This window comes from Cupressus sempervirens, chromosome 6 (genome assembly GCF_028749045.1).
Source record: "Cupressus sempervirens isolate cs-2001-9-10 chromosome 6, ASM2874904v1, whole genome shotgun sequence".
In the NCBI taxonomy this organism is placed as follows: domain Eukaryota; kingdom Viridiplantae; phylum Streptophyta; class Pinopsida; order Cupressales; family Cupressaceae; genus Cupressus; species Cupressus sempervirens.
Window position 1 is genome coordinate 39189319 of NC_143123.1, and position 24765 is coordinate 39214083.

At 35.9% G+C, this 24765-nt stretch overlaps 1 protein-coding gene across 1 annotated transcript in view; it reads right to left on the minus strand.

Moving 5' to 3' along the window:
- LOC149551002 (uncharacterized) overlaps nt 1–15692 on the minus strand; it is a 33823-nt gene extending 18131 nt beyond the window's left edge. Inside the window, exon 1 of the mRNA XM_089786554.1 lies at nt 15404–15692. Within this exon, the coding sequence (XP_089642680.1) occupies nt 15404–15554 (151 nt within the window). The 5' untranslated portion in view covers nt 15555–15692. The remainder of the gene's footprint in view (nt 1–15403) is intronic.
- Between the last annotated feature and the right edge of the window lie 9073 nt (nt 15693–24765).

The window sequence follows — 24765 nt, forward strand, 5'->3', positions numbered from 1 at the left end:
ATCCAACAAATTTGGTATCATAACCTAAAACTGTACTCTTTGGTAGACTGAGCAAGTGTACCACATCTTTCAAGAATAAAATAGCAATGTAAACAACATCATGGGTCTTTTGGCAAGGGATGAAATATGCCATCTTGGAAACCTATAAACCACCACAAATATAGAATCATTTCCTCTATATCCTTGAGAAACCAAGAAAGAAATTCATATTGATATCCTCCTAGGAACTTGTTGGTATACATAATGGCTGATATAGCATTGTACTTTGCCAAACTACTTTACACATTTGGCATACTCAACAAGGTTGTACAAATCCTTTAACATCCTATGCTAACTGCAGCCAATAATAATACTCTAATATCAACCAAAGTGTCTTTCCATACCTCCACTATGCTTCTCTTTAATCAAATTCTATCTCATGGAACTCCTTGGAATACATAGTCGGCTTCCCATAAACAACATACTGGCTTGGATAACCTAATCCAACCGCATTGTCATGTCTAAAGTGATAAGTTGCTTGCAAGCTTTCAAAGACTTTGAAAAATCAGGATCCTCAAGTACAAGGTCTTGAGTTCATTGAACACGATCACTTCAATCTATTTTTTTGTCAACAAGGTTCGCCTCCTTAAAGCATCTACAACCATAGTTACACCACCCTGCAAGACGAGGTGATGGCGAGATGGCGAGACAAGTTTCCGAGACAAGGGGACAGAGGGGCCTTGATTTCAAGAAGGCAAGGGGATGGCGACGAGGGACAGGGGGTGGTGGTGGGAGCAGGGGTGTATATAGTATATAGTATATACTATACATATGGTACTTAAAATGCTAGTTATGAAAAGATGTACTTCAATTATACAATATAAGATAAAAAGATGTAAAAAACTTAAACATTGCATTGAACTTTTGAATTGGAACATCATGATTAATGATCAAATAACAAACAATGAACACTGAACATCAACAAAAGAAAGAGTGCCAAATTATATAATTTTAAATTTATAATATATATCAATCTTCAAATATAGAAATGCAAATGTGAATAAAAATAAAGAATTGAAGGCTTTTGAACAAAGGAAGAGGAAGGAATGGGTCCCACATCCCATTATAACCAAATATAACCAAAAAGAAATTTTAAAATAATGCCTTATTTTTTTTAATTTTTAATGTCCCCCATCTTGTTGCCGCAAGAGATGTCCCGGCATGCCCCCTCATGTCCCCCCGAACCCACAGGGGACACAGAGACATCTCGCCATCTCCGATAGAGGTGAGGCTCTGAGTGGCACCGCCCGAGACACTATCCCCCTGTCTCGAGTGCATCCTTGTCTCGAGTGCGGCCTGGTTTTGGTGGGGGGACACATCCCCGTGTTACACTATCTACAACTCTATTAGACCTCTCACTTCTATGCTTAAAAACAAATGTATAGCTCTACAAAAATTCTACCCATTTCAAATGTCTAATTCAATTTGTCCTAACTATACAAAGTCTATAGTACCTGATGATCAATATACAAAACAAATTCTTTCAGCAGTAGATAATGCCTCCATTTCTTGAATGATTGAACTATTGCATAGAATTCTTGAACATAAACAAAATACTTTTCTTTTGCATCATTCAACTTCTCACTAAAATATGTAATGGGATTACCTTCTTGGCTCAAATCAGCTAGAATGGCATTACCACTAGCATCACAGTTCACTTGAAACACCTTATTGAAATTGGACAAGGCTAAAACAGGTTGTTCTGTCACATTCTTCTTCAGCATCTGAAACTTTTTAATGCTCCTTTGCTCCACTTAAACTCATTTCTATCTTGTCTAGAAGTACTATTAAAGTTTCTAATGAACTTTCTATTAAAACTACCTAAACCATGAATAAACCTCACCTTAGTTACAATCCTTGGGGTATGTCATTCCAAAATAACCTTCACCTTTGTTGGGTCCATTTTACAACCGTCTAGTGAGACAACAAATTACAAGTACACTTACTCCTTTCCAAAAAAACTACATGTCTTCAACTTAATCAGCAATTTCTCCTCGCTTAACTTCTCAAAGACTCTATGGATATGCATTAAATGCTCACTTGGTGGCTTATTAAAAAGAAAAACATCATCTAAATGCACAATCACAAACTTGCCCAAAAATTCTTTCCATACCTCATTCATGAGCCGCATGAATGTGTTCAATGCATTGGTTAGCCCAAAGGTGTGACTAATGACTCATACAGGGCTTTTTTAGTCTTGAAGGCAGTTTTCCACTCATTACCCTCTTTGATATGTATTTGGTGATAGCTGCTCTTGATATCTACATTCGTGAAATCCTAAGCTCCACTCAAGTAGGACATAAAGTCGTCCATCCTTAGCAAGGGAAATTTACCCAAATTTCCACTACCCATTCTTCTTTGGTGCTAGTACTACAAGTACTACACACGGGCTCAAGTTCTCTTGGGCCAATACTTTTCTCAACAATTCCTAAACTTGTTTGTTCAACTCTTCATTTTTAGCAAGGGTTATTGTTAGTACAAATAAACATAGTAATACATTTAACATTAAAGATGTGTCAAATAGGAATTCTAGTTTACAAAACCAATGTTTTGATGATTAGAGCACAGAAACTTGAAGTTGGCACTAACAATGAAGCTAAAGTAAAGGCAGCCCTAATGTTGTCAACTTCGTTGTTAAATTGAGATCGATAAATTACATTTGAAAGGAAACTCCTGTATAATTTAAAATTCTAAAGCAATGGGGCACCCCATGTAATGTCCCCTACTTAATGTGACCATCAGGGTTAACAGATTAGCCTATGATAGGAGCTTCCGTAGGCTAATAAAGTGATTAGGGAGCTCATTTGGCAATATTTTCAGGAGTTACTATTTTAGTAAGTCACTAGGAGTCAAGTGATATGAAAATTTGCAATGTTCGGCTTGGTGGATTTGGTTGAGCTCTTTTCGGCGAGCTATCACATGGTATTCTGAGTTCGACTCTTACATGATTTTATTGCCAAAGTTAATTTAATTTATTAAAAAGTGATAATTAATTAAAAGACTTATTAATTAAGTCACTTTAGTATAAAGCTGTTTTAAAAAGGTATTTCCCATTTATCCCACATTGCTTATGCAAATGATGTCAACTTCTTGGAAGGCTTTATATTCTCTTGGTTCTAATGAGATGGGGCATGCTTGGATGACAGTAGTATTATGCTATTGGATTTCTGAGAAATCTAATTGTTGAGCTTAGAGGACGAAACCCCTCTTTGCTAGCATTCTCTTTGCTGTTGAAAGACATAGTCGGGAGGATTATTGGGTGTTTTCATTCAAGAACCACAGTGGGATTTATTGGTGATATTACACATGATCTAAGAGCTCTAAAGTTCAAGTTATGAAATCGTGAATAATGTTTTTGCTACAGTGTCTGTGAATAGTGATTTTGCTATAGTGCACGTGAATAGTGTTTTTGCTACAGTGCCCGTGAATAGTGATTTTGCTATAGTGTGTGTGAATAGCATTTTTGCTACAATGCGCATGAACTATGTTTTGCTACAATGTGTATGAATAGTGAAATTGCTACAATGTCATGAATAGTGATGCTACAGTGCATGAACAGTGTTGCATTGAGTTTTCTTGTCCACTCTTACCAGTTAAAAAGTTGGGATGTTGACATTTCATCTAAAAATCACTACTTCCAAGTTCCTTCCATCATATTGTTCATTTTAGGCATTGTAATTGTTAAATATCGATCTAAATATTTGTTGCAGCCTATAAGGCAATTGTATGTAAACATTTCTATTGCAAAATCAATATTTTATCAACAAATAAGGAGGTTCTAGACTTTGCATATTTATCGTTGCTTGTTTGCTTAGTGTTTGTCAAAATGCCATGTGGAAATTAACACTCTAATTGATAATACTTAGTAATCTGCAAGTCTCCTCAAAAAAAACAAAAAAAAGGGTGGTCATTTCACCCCAACTATGGAAGATAATAAATTATAAACCTTTTTTATGCCAAGTTGGCATCCGTGATGGACTTTAAGGTCACTCACATGTACAAAATGGGCAACGAGTTGGCGGACACATTGTCCAACTAGGCAGTAGTATCAAAGATTGGCAATAAACTATCAATATGCAATATGCTATCAAGGGGTGCATAAACTTGTAATAGGTGTCCGAGCAATATGCTAACAAGGGGTGCTAGTTGGGAGTTGAGCGATTATGAATAAAGATAGAACACATGAAAGTAAACCTATAGAAAACCAAAACACTTCTGGCCACATGAATTATCACTTACTAGCAACAAAAACAAAAATATCTTCTTACGGCAATAACAATACCAACAGTAATAATTCTAGAAATCAAACTCACAAATCCAAAGAAAACTAATCTACAATGAAGTAATCCCAACAGGTTATAACTTCTTCAAACACCAAAATTTTCTCTAGTTCAGTTGTTCGGCATTTTGTCAAACACTTTGCAAGCAAGCTCTAATACCAATGTAATATCCCTTGCCCAAACTGACTAAATTTAGCTCAAGGAATATTGTCAAACACTTGTATGTTGCTTCTCCGAGGTAAGAAATTTATACTGATATTACAATGCCTCTTACAATGAACTAATATGCAAGTGCAGTTCTTTTGATATTTTTAATGCATATACATGGAAACTAGATATGGAATGCATACCTACAGCCAACTAACATTTTGACAAACAATTGCCATACAATAATGACAATAGCAATGCCAAAATCTGATTCTAAATTATCGCAGCAAAATCATATACTTATAAATTACAATGATAACTACTAATAGTTGCGAGAGGAACCTGATAATAGTGATGCCCAAGAATGGAAATGAATCAAACATAAATACTGTAGCGCAGCATCGTGCATGCGTACTGTAGCAGCCAAAATCTATTCTCCAATTTAAGCACAAATAGAACTCTTGAATTGAAGCTCTCACGAATACCAAATTCAATGGATATTTCACCACCTCAAATGGTTGCAACACTAAAGAGTTGACATTCTCCAATGGTTGACCGAAATCAAAAACCTTAGTTTCTTCTCCCAACTTAATATCAAAAGCAATTCACAATAATCGGATGATAAATAATGAAGCTCTCACCTCTATTTATACTTTTCCTTCACCCTTCTAGAAAGAAATAAAATATTTAGTAATTGCATTCTCTAGAAGTTTCTCCCTCTCCAATAATTAATGTGCTTTTAGGAAATTAAATTACTAGAACTTCCCCCTTCCAATAATTAATGCACTCGCTATAAGCTTCTCTCTTGCAATTCAATAATTAATTGTGCTTCTAGAAAATTAAATTACTAGAAGTTTTCCCCTTCCAATAATTAATGCACTCTCAATTAATTAAATATAAAGTCACATTTTTATTTTTATTTATTTAATGACTTTATAAGAAATTAATTTAATCAATTTTTCCTTATTTCTCCACTTAGCCTTTGGAGATTGTCAAAGCTAAGAACTCCACTGAGTTGTTAAAAAGATGGGGACATTACAGTCCGCCCTCCTTGAAATTGCTTGTCCTCAAGCAACTTCAAGTCCGGATGCTGCAAAATCTCCTCATTCTCCCATGTCGCATCCTCTACTGGCAGGTCCTTCCATTTCACTAAATACTCCCTTATAGTGCGCCACCTCAAGTTCCTTTCCCTGAAATCAATGATAGCCTCTAGCACCAATATCAATTTTCCCTCATCATCCAAGGGTGGGAGCACTATAGAAGGAACAATATGATGCCCTAGAGCCTTCTTGAGGCGTAACACATGAAACACGTTGTGCACCTTGCTCTCTGCTAGCAAATCTAACTCATAAGCCATCTCTCCCACTTTCCTAATAATCCTGAATGGACCATAGTATCGTGGCTCATGTTTCTCGACACCACTCTTTTTGAGAGTAGATTGATGGTAAGGCTGCAACATAAGATACACCATATCTCCAACCTCAAAAATCAGCTCTGTCCTATTCTGGTCTGCATAATGCTTCTGCTGATTCTATTCCTTGGTTATATTATCCTTGAGAGTCTTAACAATGTCTTGACTCTCCTGTAACAAATCACCTACATTGGGCACTCTACTGTCACTCAAAAGCAAATCCATAAAATTGGGTGCCTCATACCCATACAAGGCCATAAAGGGTGACATCTAAATAGACATGTGATAAGTGGTATTGTAGCAATACTCACAAAGATAAATCCACTTTACCCATGACTTTTGTTGCCCTACTATATAATTTTTGAGATATCCCTCCACCCATTTATTCATTATCTCGGTCTGACCATCTGTCTAAGGGTGGTAGCTAGTACTCGGAGTGAGCTCTGTCGCACACAATCTGAATAGCTCCTGCCAAAAATGACTCATAAACTTGTTATCTTTGTCACTCACAATGCTCTAAGGTAAGCCATGTAGTCTGAATATCTCCTTGAAGAACAACTCTGCCACCTATGTAGCAGTATATGTAGCAATGATCGGAAAGAAGTGTGCAAAATTTGTAAGGCGATCCACAACCACATTTATGCAGTCCCTGCATTGGACTCTAGGCAGTCCTGTGATGAAGTCCATAGATAAACACTCCCACTTCCTATTAGGAATCGAAAGTGGCTGAAGTAAGCCACCTGGATAGGAGAATTCCTGCTTATTTTGCTAGCAAGTGAGACACTCCCTAATATACTGAAGTACTTCTACTTTGAGCCCTTTCCATGTGAAGCGCTCTCTAATATACCGGTATGTCTTGTAGAAACCAAAATGTCCTGCCATAGGGAAATCATGAAAAGATTTCAAAACCATCCTCCTCACTGTTGAGCCTGGAACCAAAAATATTCGCCCTTTGTAAATGATGAGCTCATTCACAAGGGTGTATCTCCTGTCTTGAATAGTTCTATCTATGAATCCGGCGGTCCACGCATCCTTTGCATATTCTGCAAGGATCAAGTGTCTCCAATCCTCTGATATATCTATGAATAAGCTCAAATGAGGCCTATGTGATAAAGCATTAACAACTACATTCTGTGTCCCCTTAAAATATGTGATATCAAAGTCATAGGACTGTAAATTCCTCACCCACTTCTGTTGCCTATCATTGAGATCTCACTGCCCCAAAAAAGTGTTTTAGACTATTATGGTCAGTTTTGATACAAATTTTGCTACCTACCAAATATTGGCTGAATTTAGCCAAAGTATGCATAATGGCTAACATCTCCTTATCATATATGTTGAAGCTCCACTCTGGCTCTCTTAATTTCCTGCTCTCATAAGCAATAGGGTGCTTCTCCAGCATAAGCACCGCTCCAATGCCCTCTCCAGAAGCATCACAATGTAGCTCTAAAAGTTTGATGAAATCTAGTAATATTAACAATGGACAGGGAGTCATTAACTTCTTACATTTCTCAAAACACTCCTATGCCTCAAGAGTCCACAAGAAAGCTCCCTTTCTCATCAACTCTGTCAAGGGTGTTGCATGCCTAGAATATCCATTCACAAACCTCTTGTAGAAACCACATAATCCAAGAAAGCCCCCCAACTATGTAAGGTTCACCAATGAAAGCCACTCCACAATGGCATGAATCTTTTCAGGATCCATGCGTATGCCTTCTGCACTTATGATGTGACCCAAATACAACAACTCTGTCATACCCAAATCACATTTCGACTCCTTTGCATATAAGGACTCTTTGCCCAATATATCCAACCCCGTGTCAAGGTGAACCAAGTGCTCCTCCCAAGATTTAATATACACCAAGATATCATGAAGAAGACAAGTACAAATTTCCTCAACTGAGGATGGAAACCCCTATTCATTGTTGTTTGAAAAGTAGCAAGTGCATTAGTTAGCCCAAATGGCATAACTACAAACTCAAAATGGCCACAATGACATCTAAAGATTGTCTTCTCTATGTCCTACTCTCTAACTCTGATCTACTAATAACCTGATCTCAAATCTATTTTTCAGAAAAAGCAAGCTTCATGAAGCTCATCTATCAACTCATCGATCTTGGGAATGGGATACCTGTTTTTAATTGTCTTCCTATTAAGCACCCTGTAATCAATGCACATCCTTAATGTCTCATCCTTCTTTTTCACCAACACCATTGAAGAAGCGAAAGGAGACTTACTTGGTCTAATGTGGCCCATAGCAAGTAACTCTTTTATGGTTTTTTCAGTTTCATCCTTCAATCTTCGGATGTCTTTAAGGTGTAATCATGATAGGCTTAGCCCCCTCCTCTAACTCAATGATGTGCTCAATACCCCTGTCTAGTAGTCTACCTGGTGGAATGTCATTGAACACCTTAGAGTGTTTAACTCTAAGCTTTTGAATATCAAGAGGATATTCAGTCTTCTGCTTTCCCTCCTATGATGGCATTAACATGCACTCTACTGCCCACTCCATCTAATCATGTCGAATCAATCTAGCCATCCTCTGGAAAGAGACCATTTTGAAATCACTGTTCCTAATTGCCTTAAGAATTTGTGTCTTCCCATTTACTTTAAACCTCATCTCCATCTCCTTGAGATTAAGAGTGAACTCACCAATATCGTGCAACCAACTCATTCTAAGGACTATATCTATATCTCCCATAGGCACAACATAGAAATCTGCGTTAAAGGCATAATTAATAACTTCCAATGGGAGTCCAGTGATCTTACAATCACAATTGAGCGCATAGCCATCAGCTACCCTCACTCTAATTCCCTCAAACTCCTTTGTTTGTATGCCATGTCTTTTCACCAACCTAGCATCAATGAAATTATGAGTAGCACCGATATCAACCAAAGTTATCTCGTTGTCCAACAAGTACTCCTCTCATTCGAAATGATCCTTCTTGCTTAATACTAGTGAGAAGAGCTTCCCTAAGTTGCTCATCTCCTTCCCCATCCTTGAACTCCATTTTGGACAAGTTTTCAGCCTTGTCTTTCTTTTTTTCACCATTTATTTCCTCTATATCAAATTGCTGGTCTAAATTATCTGATTCTGATTCCTCATAGTATGCCCACATAACTCTGTTAGCTTTGCCCTTTGGTCTAAGAGGACAGTCATGGTTTGCATCATAGGGTCCCTTACAGTAGAAATTTTTTCTTTCTCAAATTATTTAATGTTTCCCTGTCAAAGGGTGCGGAAGTTTTATCTTTAGAATCATTTTTAAAATCAGTAAAATGGTTTGTTATCCTTACTAGAAGATGCTCTTTTGGACTGAAATTTGTTTGTTGGGACTGCATGTTCCATACTTCTTGCCTTTTTCATAGCTCCCTGTAAAGAAATGGGATCAAATGCTTTTACCCAACCTCTCAATGGTTCGGATAGGCCTTCAATGAAAAGAACTATCAATCTACGCTCTGAAATGTTTGACACCATAACTACCAACCGCTGAAATTCACCAATAAAATACTCCAAGTTGCCTGTTTGTTTCAGCTGTGCTAATTCCCAAAATTAAACCTCCAAATCTTTCTCGTCAAATCTTTCAACCAACCTATCGACAAAGTCCTGGTACTCTGTCACCTAATTATGTTGAAGTGTTACCATACCATGGTACCACCAATCATGTGCTACTCCCTCCAAATGCAAAGTGGCATATTTGATAGCTTCAATCTCTATCATTGGCCTTAGTGCCAAAAATGTGTCAAGCTTATGGATCCAAGCTTGAGTTGTCATCTTTCCACTCCCATCAAATGTAGGCATAGTAAGCTTGCCTATAGCCCTCTTCAGCTCACTATTTTGACCCCTAGGCCTCCTATCCTATCTAAGTGACCTGTAATGTTCTCTTCTCTGATTTAAAAAGCGTTCAAAAGTCATCCTCTCCCAAATCTGCAGTGCCAATAATTCTCATTCTTCATTTGCAGCCATAAGAATATTTGCAAATGTCTCATCCTCAACTTCCTCAATTAGTTCTTGTACCGGTTCTTCTCTAACAAAGGTAGGACGTGTGGGCCTGTCTATTGTTCTAGAAAGAGTTCTATCACTATGAGCTCTAAGTGATCCCACTGCACTCTTGTTATCCTCTTGTTCCTGATTCCATCTATCCTGTGGATTCATGCGCTCAACCATGGTGGTGAGTGTCTGCAAAGCTTGAGCCATCTGCTCTTGTCCTATAACCATTGCTCTGTAAAATTCCCTTGTTTCCTGATCCTCATTCCTATTGTTTCTTGGTGGGCTATGCTCTTGCCTATCACCTATAGTGTTTGGTTGCCTGTAAAAATCTTGTTTCCTGTCAAATAAAGCTTGCCTGCTAGTCAAAAATCTGTGAGAGCCAACTCCAAGTTGTTGCATGTGATTGCTAAACCCTCAAGATGGCAGAATTTAGCTCTGATACCAATATAGTAACCCCAACAGGTTATAACTTCTTCAAACACCAAAATCTTCTCTAGTTCAGTTGTTTGGCATTTGGTCAAACACTTTGCAAGCAAGCTCTAATACCAATGTAATATCCCTTGCCCAAACTGACTGAATTAAGCTCAAAGAATATTGTCAAACACTTGTATGCTACTTCTCCAAGCTAAGAAATTTAGAATGATATTACAATGCCTCTTACAATGAACTAATATGCAAGTGCAGTTCTTTTGGTATTTTCAATGCATATACATGGAAACTAGATATGGAATGAATACCTACAGCCAACTGACATTTTGACAAACACTTTCCATACAATAATGACTATAGTAATGCCAAAATTTGATTCTAAATTATCACAGCAAAATCATATGCTTATAAATTACAATGATAACTACTAATAGTTGCAAGAGGAACCTGATAATAGTGATGCCCAAGAATAGAAATGAATCGAACATAAATATTGTAGCGTGGCATCGTGCATACGTACTGTAGCAGCCAAAATCTATTCTCCAATTTAAGCACAAATAGAACTCCTAAATTGAAGCTCTCCTAAATACCAAATTCAATGAATATTTCACCACCTCAAATGGTTGCAACACTGAAGAGTTGACGTTCTCCAATGGTTGACTGAAATCGGAACCTTAGTTTCTTCTCCCAACTTAATATCAAAAGCAATTCACAATAATCGGATGATAAACAATGAAGCTCTCACCTCTATTTATACTTTTCCTTCACCCTTCTAGAAGGAAATAAAATATTTAACAATTGCATTCTCTAGAAGTTTCTCCCTTTCCAATAATTAATGTGCTTTTAGGAAATTAAATTACTAAAAGTTTCCCCCTTCCAATAATTAATGCACTCGCTAGAAGCTTCTCTCTTACAATACAATAATTAATTGTGCTTCTAGAAAATTAAATTACTAGAAGTTTCCCCCTTCCAATAATTAATGCACTCTCAATTAATTAAATATAAAGTCACCTTTTTATTTTAATTTATTTAATGACTTTATAAGAAATTAATTTAATCAATTTCTCCTTATTTCTCCACTTAGCCTTCAGAAAATGTCAAGGCAAGAACTCCACTGAGTTGCTAAAAAGATGGGGACATTACATACAAGCACCAAAAGGACATCATGCATGAACTGACCTAATACAATAATTTCCTAAATGCAAATCTGATTTGACTTTCAATTATGTCTATTGATGAAAACGTGACAGCAACTTAGAATATGACAGGAGCTATTAATAATCTGCATAGTAATTTCCTGTAAAATTCAAGATCAGAAATTTACAATATGAATTATTTCTATTAGATGGGTGAAAATATGATAGAATCTTAGTAACCATCTCGCCCAATAATAATTATAATACTAATCAGATTGCAAAACTAATATGGAAATAATAACCAAGCTAAACTATTAAATCAAAAATGAATCATTATACTATAAAAACTTAAACACACCAAACTGAAATTAATTAAAGAAAAAACACCAGACATCCCAAGAAGTGGGTCCCCTACTCAGTCTGTCAGGTGGTGAAATGCAAAACATTGGCTACGCTGGAGTGATCAGCACATTTATTATTCTATTTCACAGATGGAATGCAGAATTATATCGAGTCTTCTTTCTGCTGCTTATAGATACGCATCTTATAACAAATATGGACCAGAATAGATATTGCTTGTAACAAATAAAATAATAGCTTATGTACAACCTTGTTTATAGGCTGTAGGTAGATACAGCCGGCAACAAAATATAAGAAATGGTGGTTGTTCATGTCAAGATAAGTTTGTTTATCTTTTATATATTTGCAGATTATTGAGCATGCGAAGAGAAAAGATAGGAAATTGATGTTCCAAACCACCGTCCTCCAATTTGCTCGTACTAGGAATTGTTTCAATCCAATACTGAAACAGATCTTTTACCCCAAGAAAAGTATCATTCGATAATAGAATTACCTGGATCAGAATCAGCAAAGCTATGCTCTTTAACAAAGTGCTGCACCTTCCTTTATCTCAGCCCTTAGTTCCCATTTAATGCTTTTGTTGTCTGCTGATGTGTTCAGCACGTAAACGTAATAGATAGGAGGTCAACATTGCATGTCACCGGTGTCCAATTTCCCTATAATAGAATTCTCACCCAGCTTATACTCCATAACAAACAAAATTGTTTGTAGTACCAAGTGATGGATGCAGTATATTGGTAGGCTTGCAGAATTTATAAGAGTTGAATGCTTGAAACCAGGGGCCTCCCATTTGCTAATAGTGGGAAAGGTTTCAGGTAGATATAAAATTATATATTTCAGAACTGAAAAGCACACACAACCCAATGGTGGGAAGGTAAGATGGAATAAGTGAGGTTGTGTGTTCGAGCCTCTGCAACAAACCCCATTTTCTTAGCAACCATAAGTTAGGCATAATAGTGACAATAGGTAATAAGATATTTAATGTTCTAATTCTCCTCCGCATGAATATTAGTTATCTTGGCATTACAAATGTTAGTAAATACAATCAAATATTAATTATTCATATATTTAATTGAACAACTAAAATATATATTACTTATATATATTGAAATATATGCAACATACAATGGAAAAATGGTATAGAAGTGGAATATAGCAATGGAAATGAAGCCATGTGGAAGGGATAAATAAGTGTATAATTTAGTACATAAATAGCTCTCATTAAAGATCGAGGCCAATTTCATGCTGCACACTAAAAGCAGCAGCTTGCTTTCCATGGCAAGATTTCTGATGAGAGGTTGAAAAATGTTTTTAGCATTGATGATAACATGGTTTTGCATATGCTGAAGATGTTTGGTGATGAGGTAATGAAAACAAAACATAGATATCGCACCAATTCAGATAACGGCTCACTGTTTTTAGCTTGGTGGGTTGAATTTGGGAGCAAAGACGAGACCAGGTGGATGAGGAACAGTACCATAAGAGGGGAATGGTGCTCTAGTATGTGGGTGTTTATTGCCATGGCCATAGCTGAAAAGGGTGTCAAGTCTCATTGCGGGGAGTAGATTGTTTGGCTAAGCTTGAGCCACCATTGTGTCCCTTCTTTCTATGGAGTGTTGCACCAGACAAAGAGGATTGAAGAGCCCAAACTCAACCAGGCTAATAACATATTGAAGATTATCTAAAGGAGGCAGGACTCTCCATAGAGCAGGTGTTGAGGAGAATAAAAGGAAAATTTTACAAAAGATGATGAATGGGAGACTCGGATGGAAAAGATAATCGAATCTGAATTGTTGTTGATTTTTATTGCTTTTGTATATCAGCCCTTTTTTGTTTTACATGCCTGAAGTACAATATATATATATATATATAGTATGTGGATGGGAGATTACTGATACAGTAGAAAGTGTATGTGGGCAATGTAAAGAGAATACTGTACAGTTGTATTTATTGGGTTAGTCACTTTTTGTAAACTCGCATTTCTTAATATAATACAAACATAATCTTTTACCAATCAAAAAATAATAATATAAATAGTAGACCTATTACAATATAAGTTCAAATTGCATTTTAAATCATTTTAAATATTAAATTTTAACAAATCAAACAATCACAGAAGTAAATAACAAATTGAGTTATTTTAATATATAAAATATATAAAATCAAATTTTATTTGAAAAGATAAATCAAAAGTAAAAACAAAACTTCGAAAATAGATTTCATTGATTTGGCTTTGCCTTCCATCACAAGCGAAGGCAAGACACAAAGGTGACGGTGGAAACACAGATAACTTTTGACCCATCTCCCCAAACCTTGAGTTGACAAACACTTGGTAGAATGATAAAAAATGGAAATGTAGACTCAACCAAATCCAATTTGAAACCAGGCTCAGATCAGGACTGGACCCAACCCCAGATCGAATGCAGACCAGCGGCTGGGCTGCGGGGAGTCAAATCTGGAATCCTAGAAAAGGATGTATAGTGTATTCTTGCATTAAAACCTACTATTGGATGAAATTATTACCACATTCCAACTGTAATTAGTGCACTTTCCTCCATATTCTGTTGAAAAATCATAGCCTTTTGGGAAGAAAATGCACTCATATTTTTTTATTTAAAAGGCATAAATCAGGGGATTACCTAGAGGCCATCGTTTGATATTATATCACAACACTAACTATTCCACTGTAACCTAAATAAGCAATTGCAAACTGGAATGAGCGATTACCACATTGTGAGATTGCAGAATTAAGTCCAATATAAAGGAGTAGAGGAGAATTGGCACGAAAGCAAGAGTTGAGGTGAAAGGATATTAAATAAAGTTAATAAACCTTTAAGAAAAATGAATAGTAAATGTTGTAATCAAAGATCGCATAAAGATTTAAGTTCAATATCAATTTTCTTATTTTCATTGTTATTGTGGTTCTGATATACTTCTCTCGCCTTAAAATTTGTTATGTTTGCCTATTCTATTCTCCTCCTTTATAAAGAACCTAATTTCGTAATATGTTATTGTTTTCCTCATCTGATGGATCACAGAGTGCGATCTATGCACTAATATTAAAAATCGCATAGTTTATCTTCCAGAAACACTAGTATCCACGAATTATGCAAAACTGCACTGAAACCCTAAATAATGCATCGGAACCCTGATAATTACATTTGAAAACCACAATTACTGCATTGTCCTCGATTTCAGCTACAAAATTAGGCATAATAGCATCAAAGTCATAAGCATTACATCAGAGCACGACTAAGTATTGTCCTCGAATGTCTCCGAAAAAAAGAACCATAATTGCATCGAAAACCTTACTCTAACATTAAAGCTATAGTTACTGCATGGTCCTCCAAATTCTATTCACAAAAATAACCATTACTCCGTTGCAGCCAAGGCTATTGCATCAAAACCTTAAATATTCAACCAGAACCTCAACTGTCCCAAACTAGTGGATTGTCCTACAATTTCTATTAAAAAATGAAGTAATATTGCACGAAACCCTAATATTGGATCGAAACGCAACTGATCGAACCTTAACTACTCCATTAAAACAATAGCAGACAGTACATGTAGGAGAATTCAAGTAAAGATAGGAGATCAAAGGTTTGACGGTTACGAGCTTCGAGATGGTTGAGAAGATTCTGATTGGCGGGCCAGGCGCAGATTCCCGGAGGAGGGTCGCTGTGGAGGAGTTTAATTTCTCTTTGCATGCGAGTAGAAAGCCGATACGATTGAGCAGACTGTGACTGCGAACTGTCTTCCTTCATCTTCTCCTCTCTTCGTTTCACAACTGCGCAGCCAACCAGGCGATGTTTTCCAATGGAGGTTTCAAGGAATTTGGTATATGCTTTAATTTGAAAATAGGCAGTTTAAATGAAGGCGCGCTTTTCCCTTTCTTTTGTTTTCAAGTACTTCTAAGCAGAGAGGACCTATTATTAACCGTTATGTTAGAACAATGCTCTCTTGGTACATTTCAATTTTAACTATTTTTGCTTTTGTACATTTCAATTATAACTAATTAAATATTTGTAGGACATTTTTGCATTCCTTTTTGTTAGATTTTTCATTGGGAAGGTCTTGTCCACTCCCTACTTTCTCCTTAGTTAGTATCAACGTCTAGCCAACTTTGTTATCCTTGTTGGATTGAACAATTTTTTTGTGCAAATCTTGTTCGAGATGAAATTTGCAAGGGAAGGTTTCATAATCTTGTTGTAGTTTTGAGATGGCAAGCGCATTCGGCATGATATAGATGGAGAAGTTTAATGGCAATGATTTTGAGTTGTGGAAATTCAAAATGGTGGACATGCTTGTAGTCAAAGATCTATGGGTTGTGGTTTCAGTAAAGAAGCATTAAATTACAACTCATGATGTATGAGATATAATCAATTTAAAATATGAGAGCTTGATAAGACTATGTTTTGCTTATTATATGCTTATAAATTTTTGTGAAGAAAAAGCCTTTGTCGAGCTTTGGAAGAATATTGAGATTTTTATTAACAGAAATCCTTGGTAAATCAATTATTCTTGAGAAAGAAGTTATATTCTCAAAACATGGAGGAATTGGGATTCATTGTAGATCATGTGAATGTTTTTAATATGTTAGTTGTTTGGCTAAGTTTTGTTATTGTAAAAGTTACTAAAAAAGATAAATGCATGCTTCAACTGCATTCTTTATCGAACTCATGGGATCACCATAAGATGGTCATTAGAAGCTCAACAACCACTTCCAAGATGAAGGTGTGGTTGTTTGTTGTTATCCAAAGAGATGTGGACGAAACCTTTTTCTGATAGTTAAGGAGGACCTAATTGCTTATTGTAGATAAATGGAGAAGGTGAGACAGAGGCCAAGACGAAAGGTAAATCCAAGTCCCTCAATAGATCTAAGTCTCTTATTAAAAAGACAGAGGTAAAATGCATGAATTGTGATAAATGAGATTAGTGTCTATAAAGAGTGCAAGGAGGAGGAGAAAAAGAAAGGTAAAAATGACTTATTTGATTTTGACTTTGAGAAAACTCTCTAAATGATTCAAAAAAAATTATCATTGTCTTGAAAACACATGCATTAGAATATGTGTGATTAATTGACTTGGGTGCCTCTTTCCGCATGATCTCTTACAAATGTTAGTTCTCAAAGTATGATGATTTTGATCGTGGGATGGAGTATCTGGGTAAGAACTCTTACTTGGATATTGTTAGTCATGGAAGTGTCGAGATCTAATTTCCTGATAATAGAGTAAGGGATTGAAGGTGTCCTGCATATCTCAGGTTTAGCATAGAGCCTAATTATAAGAAGTAAGCTAAGTGATTTAGGTATGCAAGTTATTTTCTCAAGTGGTGGATGAGAGATGAGAAGAGGTTATGTGGTGATTATTAAGGGTTTTCAAACTAACACTTATATAAGTTGAATGCATGCAGTGTAATAATACTTTTGTGAAGTCTAAAAAGATAGATTGGGAATATTCATTCTTGCATCAAATTAAGAAAAGAAGAAGAATAATATTGTTTCTACATTTGATGGTTGTGATTTTTGGGCACCCAGGTATGCTGTTGCTTTGGAAATATGAATTCATACCAAGAAAATATTGTTCTAACACCAAAGACTTTGAATCATTGGTGAGAAGGGTATAAGGAAACTTGTATCTATATAATGAACTGCTAAATATATAGACACTTTGAATCCATACATAGAGAATAGACAGCATACACATGAAAATGTGACAGGAGATATACACTTAGAAAACCCTCACAGGAGAAAAATTGAGCCTCCAAAAGAATTCGTCATTAATATACTAATGAAAAATGCAACACTATGAAAGTATTTGAAACCACAACCATCAACAAGCACTCCATGTGAAAAAGTGTGGAACCGCACATATTCTGTCATGATTCCAACCTCTATGAGTGCTAGTCAAACTAACCTTGTCAACTATCACTGAAAAAAATTTATAGAAACAAGCTTCCACGAAACCACTAAGTGATACTACATAAACCATGTGCTACCGAACACCTTAACCCCACACTTGATATTGGGTACTTGATTAATGTGATTTCCACAATATTAAATAATTACAACACTAAGTGCATCACTCGCCCAATATCTTTGTCATATCAATCAATGCATTACTCTCCCATAAGGAATATATCAAGATAATATTTTTCATGCACACTTCTCTCCCTCGTTGACATGAATGGAAAATGTATCATTATTGCAATTTTCTAAGTTCAATCATTTCTAAAACCAAGCTTGGCTCAAACATAGATATTGTCCCATAGGAGAAGCATCAAGCATCCAGTCTAGATAAAAGAAATAGTGATCGTTTACCAACGGGATTGATAAAATCTTTGCATCAACTAATCTAGAGTAGGTTGGGGCATAACCCCAAGAATACCTCTCAAGTACTCAAAGGTATCCTTAGCCAAAGATTTTGTAAATATGTCTGTTATAGTATGCTCCTTTGTGCTAACATATTCCAATATGATCTCTTTCTCTGCAACGCTCTCTCTCAAAAAGTGATACTTAATAGATATCTATTTTGGCTTTGAATGTAAAACTGGATTCTTTGACGTACTCATTGTACTTGTGTTGTCATGATGTATGATAATAAGCCCAATAATCTCAATTCCAATGTCTTTTAGCATCTACTTCATCCAAGTAATCTTACTATAATTATTTGTTATTTCTACATACTCTACTTATGTTGTACTATGTGAAATGCAATCATATTCCTTGCTTAGCCAAGAAACCAATATTCCTCCCAAGAAGAATGCTCCACCACTAGTGTTATTTCTAACATCTACACTTCTTGCCCAATCAGCACTAGTGTTCGCACACAATTTGAAATCATGTGATCTATTATGCCATAAACCATAATCAAGTGTTCCTTTCAAATATCTAAAAAATATTTTTTGCGTTGCAAGGTGTCTCTTTCAGATATTCTGGAAATCTCACCATAATTCCAACTGCATTTGTTATATCAGGTCTTGTATGTATCAAATACTACAATCCACCAATCATAGATTTGTACTTTGTTTGTTATGCACTAGAGGATTCGTCTTTGCTAAATAACTTGCATCCAATTACCATACGCTTCCAACAAGTTTACAATTTCCCAATCCACATATTTTCAACAAATCTCTAAGATACTTAGCTTGTGATATGAAAATTAATTTTTTGTTATGTAAATCTACAACCCCAAGAAGTATTTAATCTCTCCAATTGTACGATTCTCAAATTCTGTTTGAAATACAACAGGTAAATAAACTGAGAGGGGGTGGGGGTGAATCAGCACTTAAAACTTTCAATCTCAAAAACATTCACCGCACATCCATTTCACAGTCTATGCATATAAACTGAAATACTAAATTAAGCATATACATCCATAGCATGAAAGTAAAACATTCAACAAATGTATGACACAAGATATTTGGTTACCCAGAAAGCCTCCAAGGAGAAGGTAAAATTGAAGTGGGGATGACACCCACAAATCTTCACCATTGCAGTAATCAAGTGTATCTAATGAAGGTGATCATGAAATATGATCTACCATGTGAAAGGTTTTCCCTATTAAAGTCTTACAAGATTGTTAGATCTTACCCTGTTAAAGGATTTCAACACCATGTTAAAAGTGTGCTTGGTAAAAGGACTTTAACTTACAATGAAGTAAGCATCCTATTAAAGGATTTACAACAACCTGACAAGACTACTCTGTTAAGAGATTTAACCGATTCACCTGTTAGAATGTTTCACCCAATGATCCTCTGGTTGGCACTTGGTTGCTTGATGTCGGATCACCTCTTTTCTGATGTGTACATGATCCTTTATGATCAGCCGTATCTCTATTGTCTTATAATTCCTTTCCTATATTATCCTCTAACTGATTTTGTAATGTAACTCAAATTATAACTCCTTAGTCACCACAAATGCTCTATTTGCACATGCAAACTTCTCTCCTTTCTCCTTACAACATTTATAAAAAGTTTAGGGTTTGTCCTCCTTAAGAAAACCTAGGTGACTTAGGGTTAGGTATGAATCAACGATATTGATCCATCCATATTGTCGCTTAATCTTTCCCTTTTTTTGATTGGATGCATGTAATGCATGGTGATTTAAAATTACGATTCTTCCTCATCATCAATGATTGCAAAGCAATCCCTAAGTCGGCCCAAAAATGGTATACATACAAGTTTGTGCCATTACAAACAACTATGTCAAAACAGTATAACTCGGCATTTGAAGTCCTTGATGCTCGGCATCAACTGCAACTTCAATGTTGTAACTTAGCTTCTGAATAACTTGGCATCCATTGATCACTTGGCATCTAAATAACTCGACACATACTATTTGCTCGACACTTACTAGTTACTTGGCACATACTAAGTATCCTTCGCTCGACATATACTATCTGATAACTTATGCTTGACATGTATTACTTGTTCGACATGAACTAAGTAAATGACTTAAGTATATTGTCACTCATATGTCAAAACAAATATGAGATTAATAATCTACCCCATTGACATGAGTGGCAAAAATACTTGGTCATGCATGAATAATTCTAACCTTTCAAGCATAACTTAGATAGTATCCATTTACATACAAAATTTCAAAACTTCAAAATATTGCAAAAACTTACAACTCATCAGTCATACCTCAAAATTCAATAACTCCATCTGAGTTGATTGTGATGTTCTGCATTTGAACAAAAATCATTCCTCCTGTTGAGTAGATTTGCATTAGCTAATTTATGTACTTTGTTTCTAACATTGACTTCTCTTTTTGCAAAAATAGTAGCTCCCCCAAAAATATATTATCTCCTCCAATATCTGCCCCGTACTTATTTCTCCCCCCTTTTGACACTTATGTCAAAGGGTTATACACTTATAGTGTGTTTGTCCAAAAATGTTTTATGGTCCTCAAGCATAATTTTTAAAGCAACATCCCAATTGTCACAAGCTACCTCCAATGATTTGATTTGGATGGCTAGCTCGACAATAAAGTGTACTAAGCCTTCATGAGTAGAAAGATGTGGATCTTTCTTCATGAGTGTTTCAGCAAAGGCTAGTTCCTTGTGCAATATATCCATGTGTGGAGTCAAGATAGACTAGATGCTAATTAGTTTAACCTTAACATTTGCTTCATCTATATGTAGCATTGCTAACTAACTCTAGGAGTTCAGGGGATTCCTAAAATGTTTCACTCTGGGTTGGAAACCTTGGCAGAGTTATACTAGATGATTGCATATGACTCTCCAAACTCATTATGTGGCTCTTGATTTCATGTGTGAAGAGTATTGGACTGCACAATTTGGTGTATAAAGAGAGAATGTTCTCTAGTACCTTCTTCGCATTGTCAATTTTGGTTGCTAACTCAACCTGTGATAGTGCAATAGCACTTGATATCTTTTCGTTGACCTTACTTTGGAATTTTATTTCAAACCATTCAAGTAATCTCACATTGCAATCTAGGTCTATGTCGTTAACCTTCTCAACTAAGTTGGTTAACTGCTTTATGATAGGTTTGGTTTCTTTAGGTGCTAGCAGGTTGAATGCATCAAGAAAAAATTATTTGATATCTAATAGAGCTTGCTTCTTCCTATGCCCCCTTCTGAGTAGTTCTTGTTACTTTTTCCTTGCAAGAGCATCATGTAGTATGCCCATCTGTTCAATAGTTATGGTTTCAAGATTAAACTTTGGTAACTCAATCACTTTATCTAATTTTACATCACCAAATGATGTAACTTTAGCTACCTTGGATGTGCTTGGACTCGGCCTTGATGATTGTAAAGATATAGCTTCTATACTTAGCCGACGAAGATCTTGACTTGGAGGAGTAGCAAATTTTGGTAAAGTCACCAATGTTTGTATTGCAAGTTGCTTCTCAAGGTTTGTACTCAAATGTAGCTCTTCAAACGTATCTTGTGCTTTCTCTACATTCTCAGTTGCACCTTGATCTTGTGTTGTAGGTGTAGGAGTAGCATCCTATCCTATTTGTGCATGAGTTCCTTCATTCTATTCTATTTTATCTTTTTGCTCTCCAATTGTCTCACCCTTGTCATTTTCTTTGACCCCTTCATGTCCTAAGACTAGAGTACTTTGCACCAATGTACTAACAGCAAAAGTTTTTGTCTCCTTCCTTTGATATGCCACAATAAGTAATGTAATAGGTACCATGGTGAATTGAGGAGGGGTTGTTGCCTCTTTTGTCTGAATTTCCTACCCTACAGGTGTCTTGTTTGCATTCTCAATCTCATCGACACTTACCAGTACAGTATTTTCAAGAAGTTTTGCCTAGGTAGTGGATTCTATTAGTATATTCTTCAAATCTTCCTCTGTAAGGGGATTGATGTTTTGATTGATAGTATTAGAAACATCCTTTATCATTACAATATCAATTTATATGTATTTAACTCATGTTGAGGGCTGGCAATCAACACTAGTGTATCTAGTACACACTATTTTGTCTGTTGCTCATCCTCAGCTGGTGCCTGTGTATCTTCATGTGTTTCAGCGCCTTCCTCATGTGCAACTATCTTAGTCTCAACCATGGTAACCTCAATTACTTGTTGCTCATATTTTTCCTCGCCTACTTCAATAGGTGTTTTCATCATTGCCTTGGGTGTTGTCAAACCATGTAGTGACTTCCACAATTGGGTGGTCTTATGTACAACATCCTCAATATTATTCTGCAATATGTTGAATGCCCTATATTTAGGTGCAAATTTCCCAGTGTGCTTCTTTATTTCCTTAGCCATTGTTTCCCTATCCAATTCAGGCATCACTTGTGCAAGTGTCGTCTCTTTGATCTATCTTTCTATATTGAGACTATATTACCACTTTTGCTCAACTCTTTCATATAAATCTTTTGGTAGAGAGTTTGCAATCTCAATTGGAGTTTGTTTGAATGTTTCCATCATGGCATATATTCCCTCCTCTACTTGATTCATCTCAATTTTTCCAAGTTTGCCAAATTCAATATGTGTGAGACTAGATAAATCAACATTATTCTTTATGTTCTTACATATATTGTCTAAATCTAAGGAAGGATGGTGACTCACCACTTTGAATTGATTATTATCATCATATTTTGTCCTCTTTTCATCAGATTCAGCTGGAGCTATACACCTTCTCTTTGGTCTCTTTTTAGGCTTCTCTTCTTTACTAGTTGATCTAACCCTCTTCTCTTTTGGCTTATCCATCTCTTGGGCCTTTTTGTTAGTCACTCTTGTGCTGGTTTGAGTTGCGTGAACTATAGGCTTAGGTTTTACAACCTTCCTTGGTTTGCTAACTATTGGGGCTTTAGCTTTCCTCTTCCTTTTCTCAGATGCTTCATTGGCTTCTTCTCCTTCGGCACCTTCTTCAATTTCTACCTCTTCTACCTGATCTTCCCCTTGACCTTGAGTTAAGGCCAGTGGTGCTTAAGCAGGAATATCTTCTTCTTCTTCATCACCATCTTCATCTTTTTCATTTTCCTCTGCTCCACCAAATTTCTCCTTAAACTTCTTGACAATCTTGTTTTTCTCTCTTATGACTGAGGCAATCTTTAAATCCATTGTTATCTTAGATTTTGCCACATCATAATTCCCAAAGGCAGTAGCCTTAACATCTACATCTTCTGCAAGTAATGTTGTGATTGTTGTAGAGGCTTCATCCACGTTGATCTCATACCCTATTGGCCTTAGCCACCTTACCCTTGGAACAACAACTTGAACATTTGTAAAATCAATGTCAACTAGAAAGCAAACATCATTGAAATGTTTCTGAACTAGTGAAACTAGTATTTGCAATCTTTTCTTCGTTGACTGCTTGAAATCTTTGAAGTAACTGGTCATTACAGACTCAAAATTATTTCCAAGTTGCTCAATAAATTCACCTATTTTTACTACAATAGATCTATTTGTTTTTCATGCAAGTTTACCAAAAGTAGGGAATTTATTTTGTACATAAAAGAATATACGTACAAGAATTCAACCAAATTTACATTGTGCACTCTTGGTCTTGCTTATTGCTCCCAATTTTTCTGACAATTGTTTGTAACTACAACTCGGCAATGTCATAGGTGTGATCCTTCTTAACTATTTTGTAGCCCATGTCAACAACAATACAAGGTACACTGCTGAGCCTACTGGATTGATAGAATTTATGTGTTATAATCCTCATTGCAAAAGCAATTAGGGGATTTGAGATAATGTCAATTGTCATTCATTGTTTGTTCCACACTGCCCCTGTATTCTTCTTAATAACTTCTTTAGCTTCACTCCTCATGGTTTTAGGTCAGTCAAGGGTTGGATACCCTATTACTTCATGTACAATTTTCTTTGTGATCTTCATCGGTCCATTATCCAACCATATAGAATTGTCATGAATTATGCTCAGAACTATCTTTATCCATTTAGTTTTAAAGGCATTAGGGAAATTTAGGGCATGGGTTAACCCTTTTCTCTCTACAATTTTGAATTCATCTTTCAATGCTTTAGTTACACATAGTTTCTCATAGGTTTCCCTAATCTCCATGTCACCTATGCTACCACCTTGCATGTGTAGCAACATCTTACATCTTGAATCATTAAAACTTGTGGTAGTATCATCGATATTGCACCAGATGGATCTCGCTTGCAAGCAATATCGGGAATAGATCTAAAATTTGGTTGTCTAATCTCATTGATTATCAATTTTACATTCAAAACTTCTTTACCCTCTTTAACCTTATGAGCTAAATAACTAGATGCCATTATGAAAACCTAGGGTTTGCAAAAATTCAAATTGCATAGCTTGGCACACGATAAATACCTCTGTAAATCTGCTAAGATGATGTCAAGCAACTATTGAATCCTATTTGCAAATTATTGGAATGATCTCTTCAATTCATCTCTCTCTCTCTTTGTGCTCCTCTTCAAATTCAAATGATGTCAAATGAGTAGAAATCGAACATATAGACCTTAAAACCTAGTATTTAATGCTTAGTGCTTGCACAACTATAAG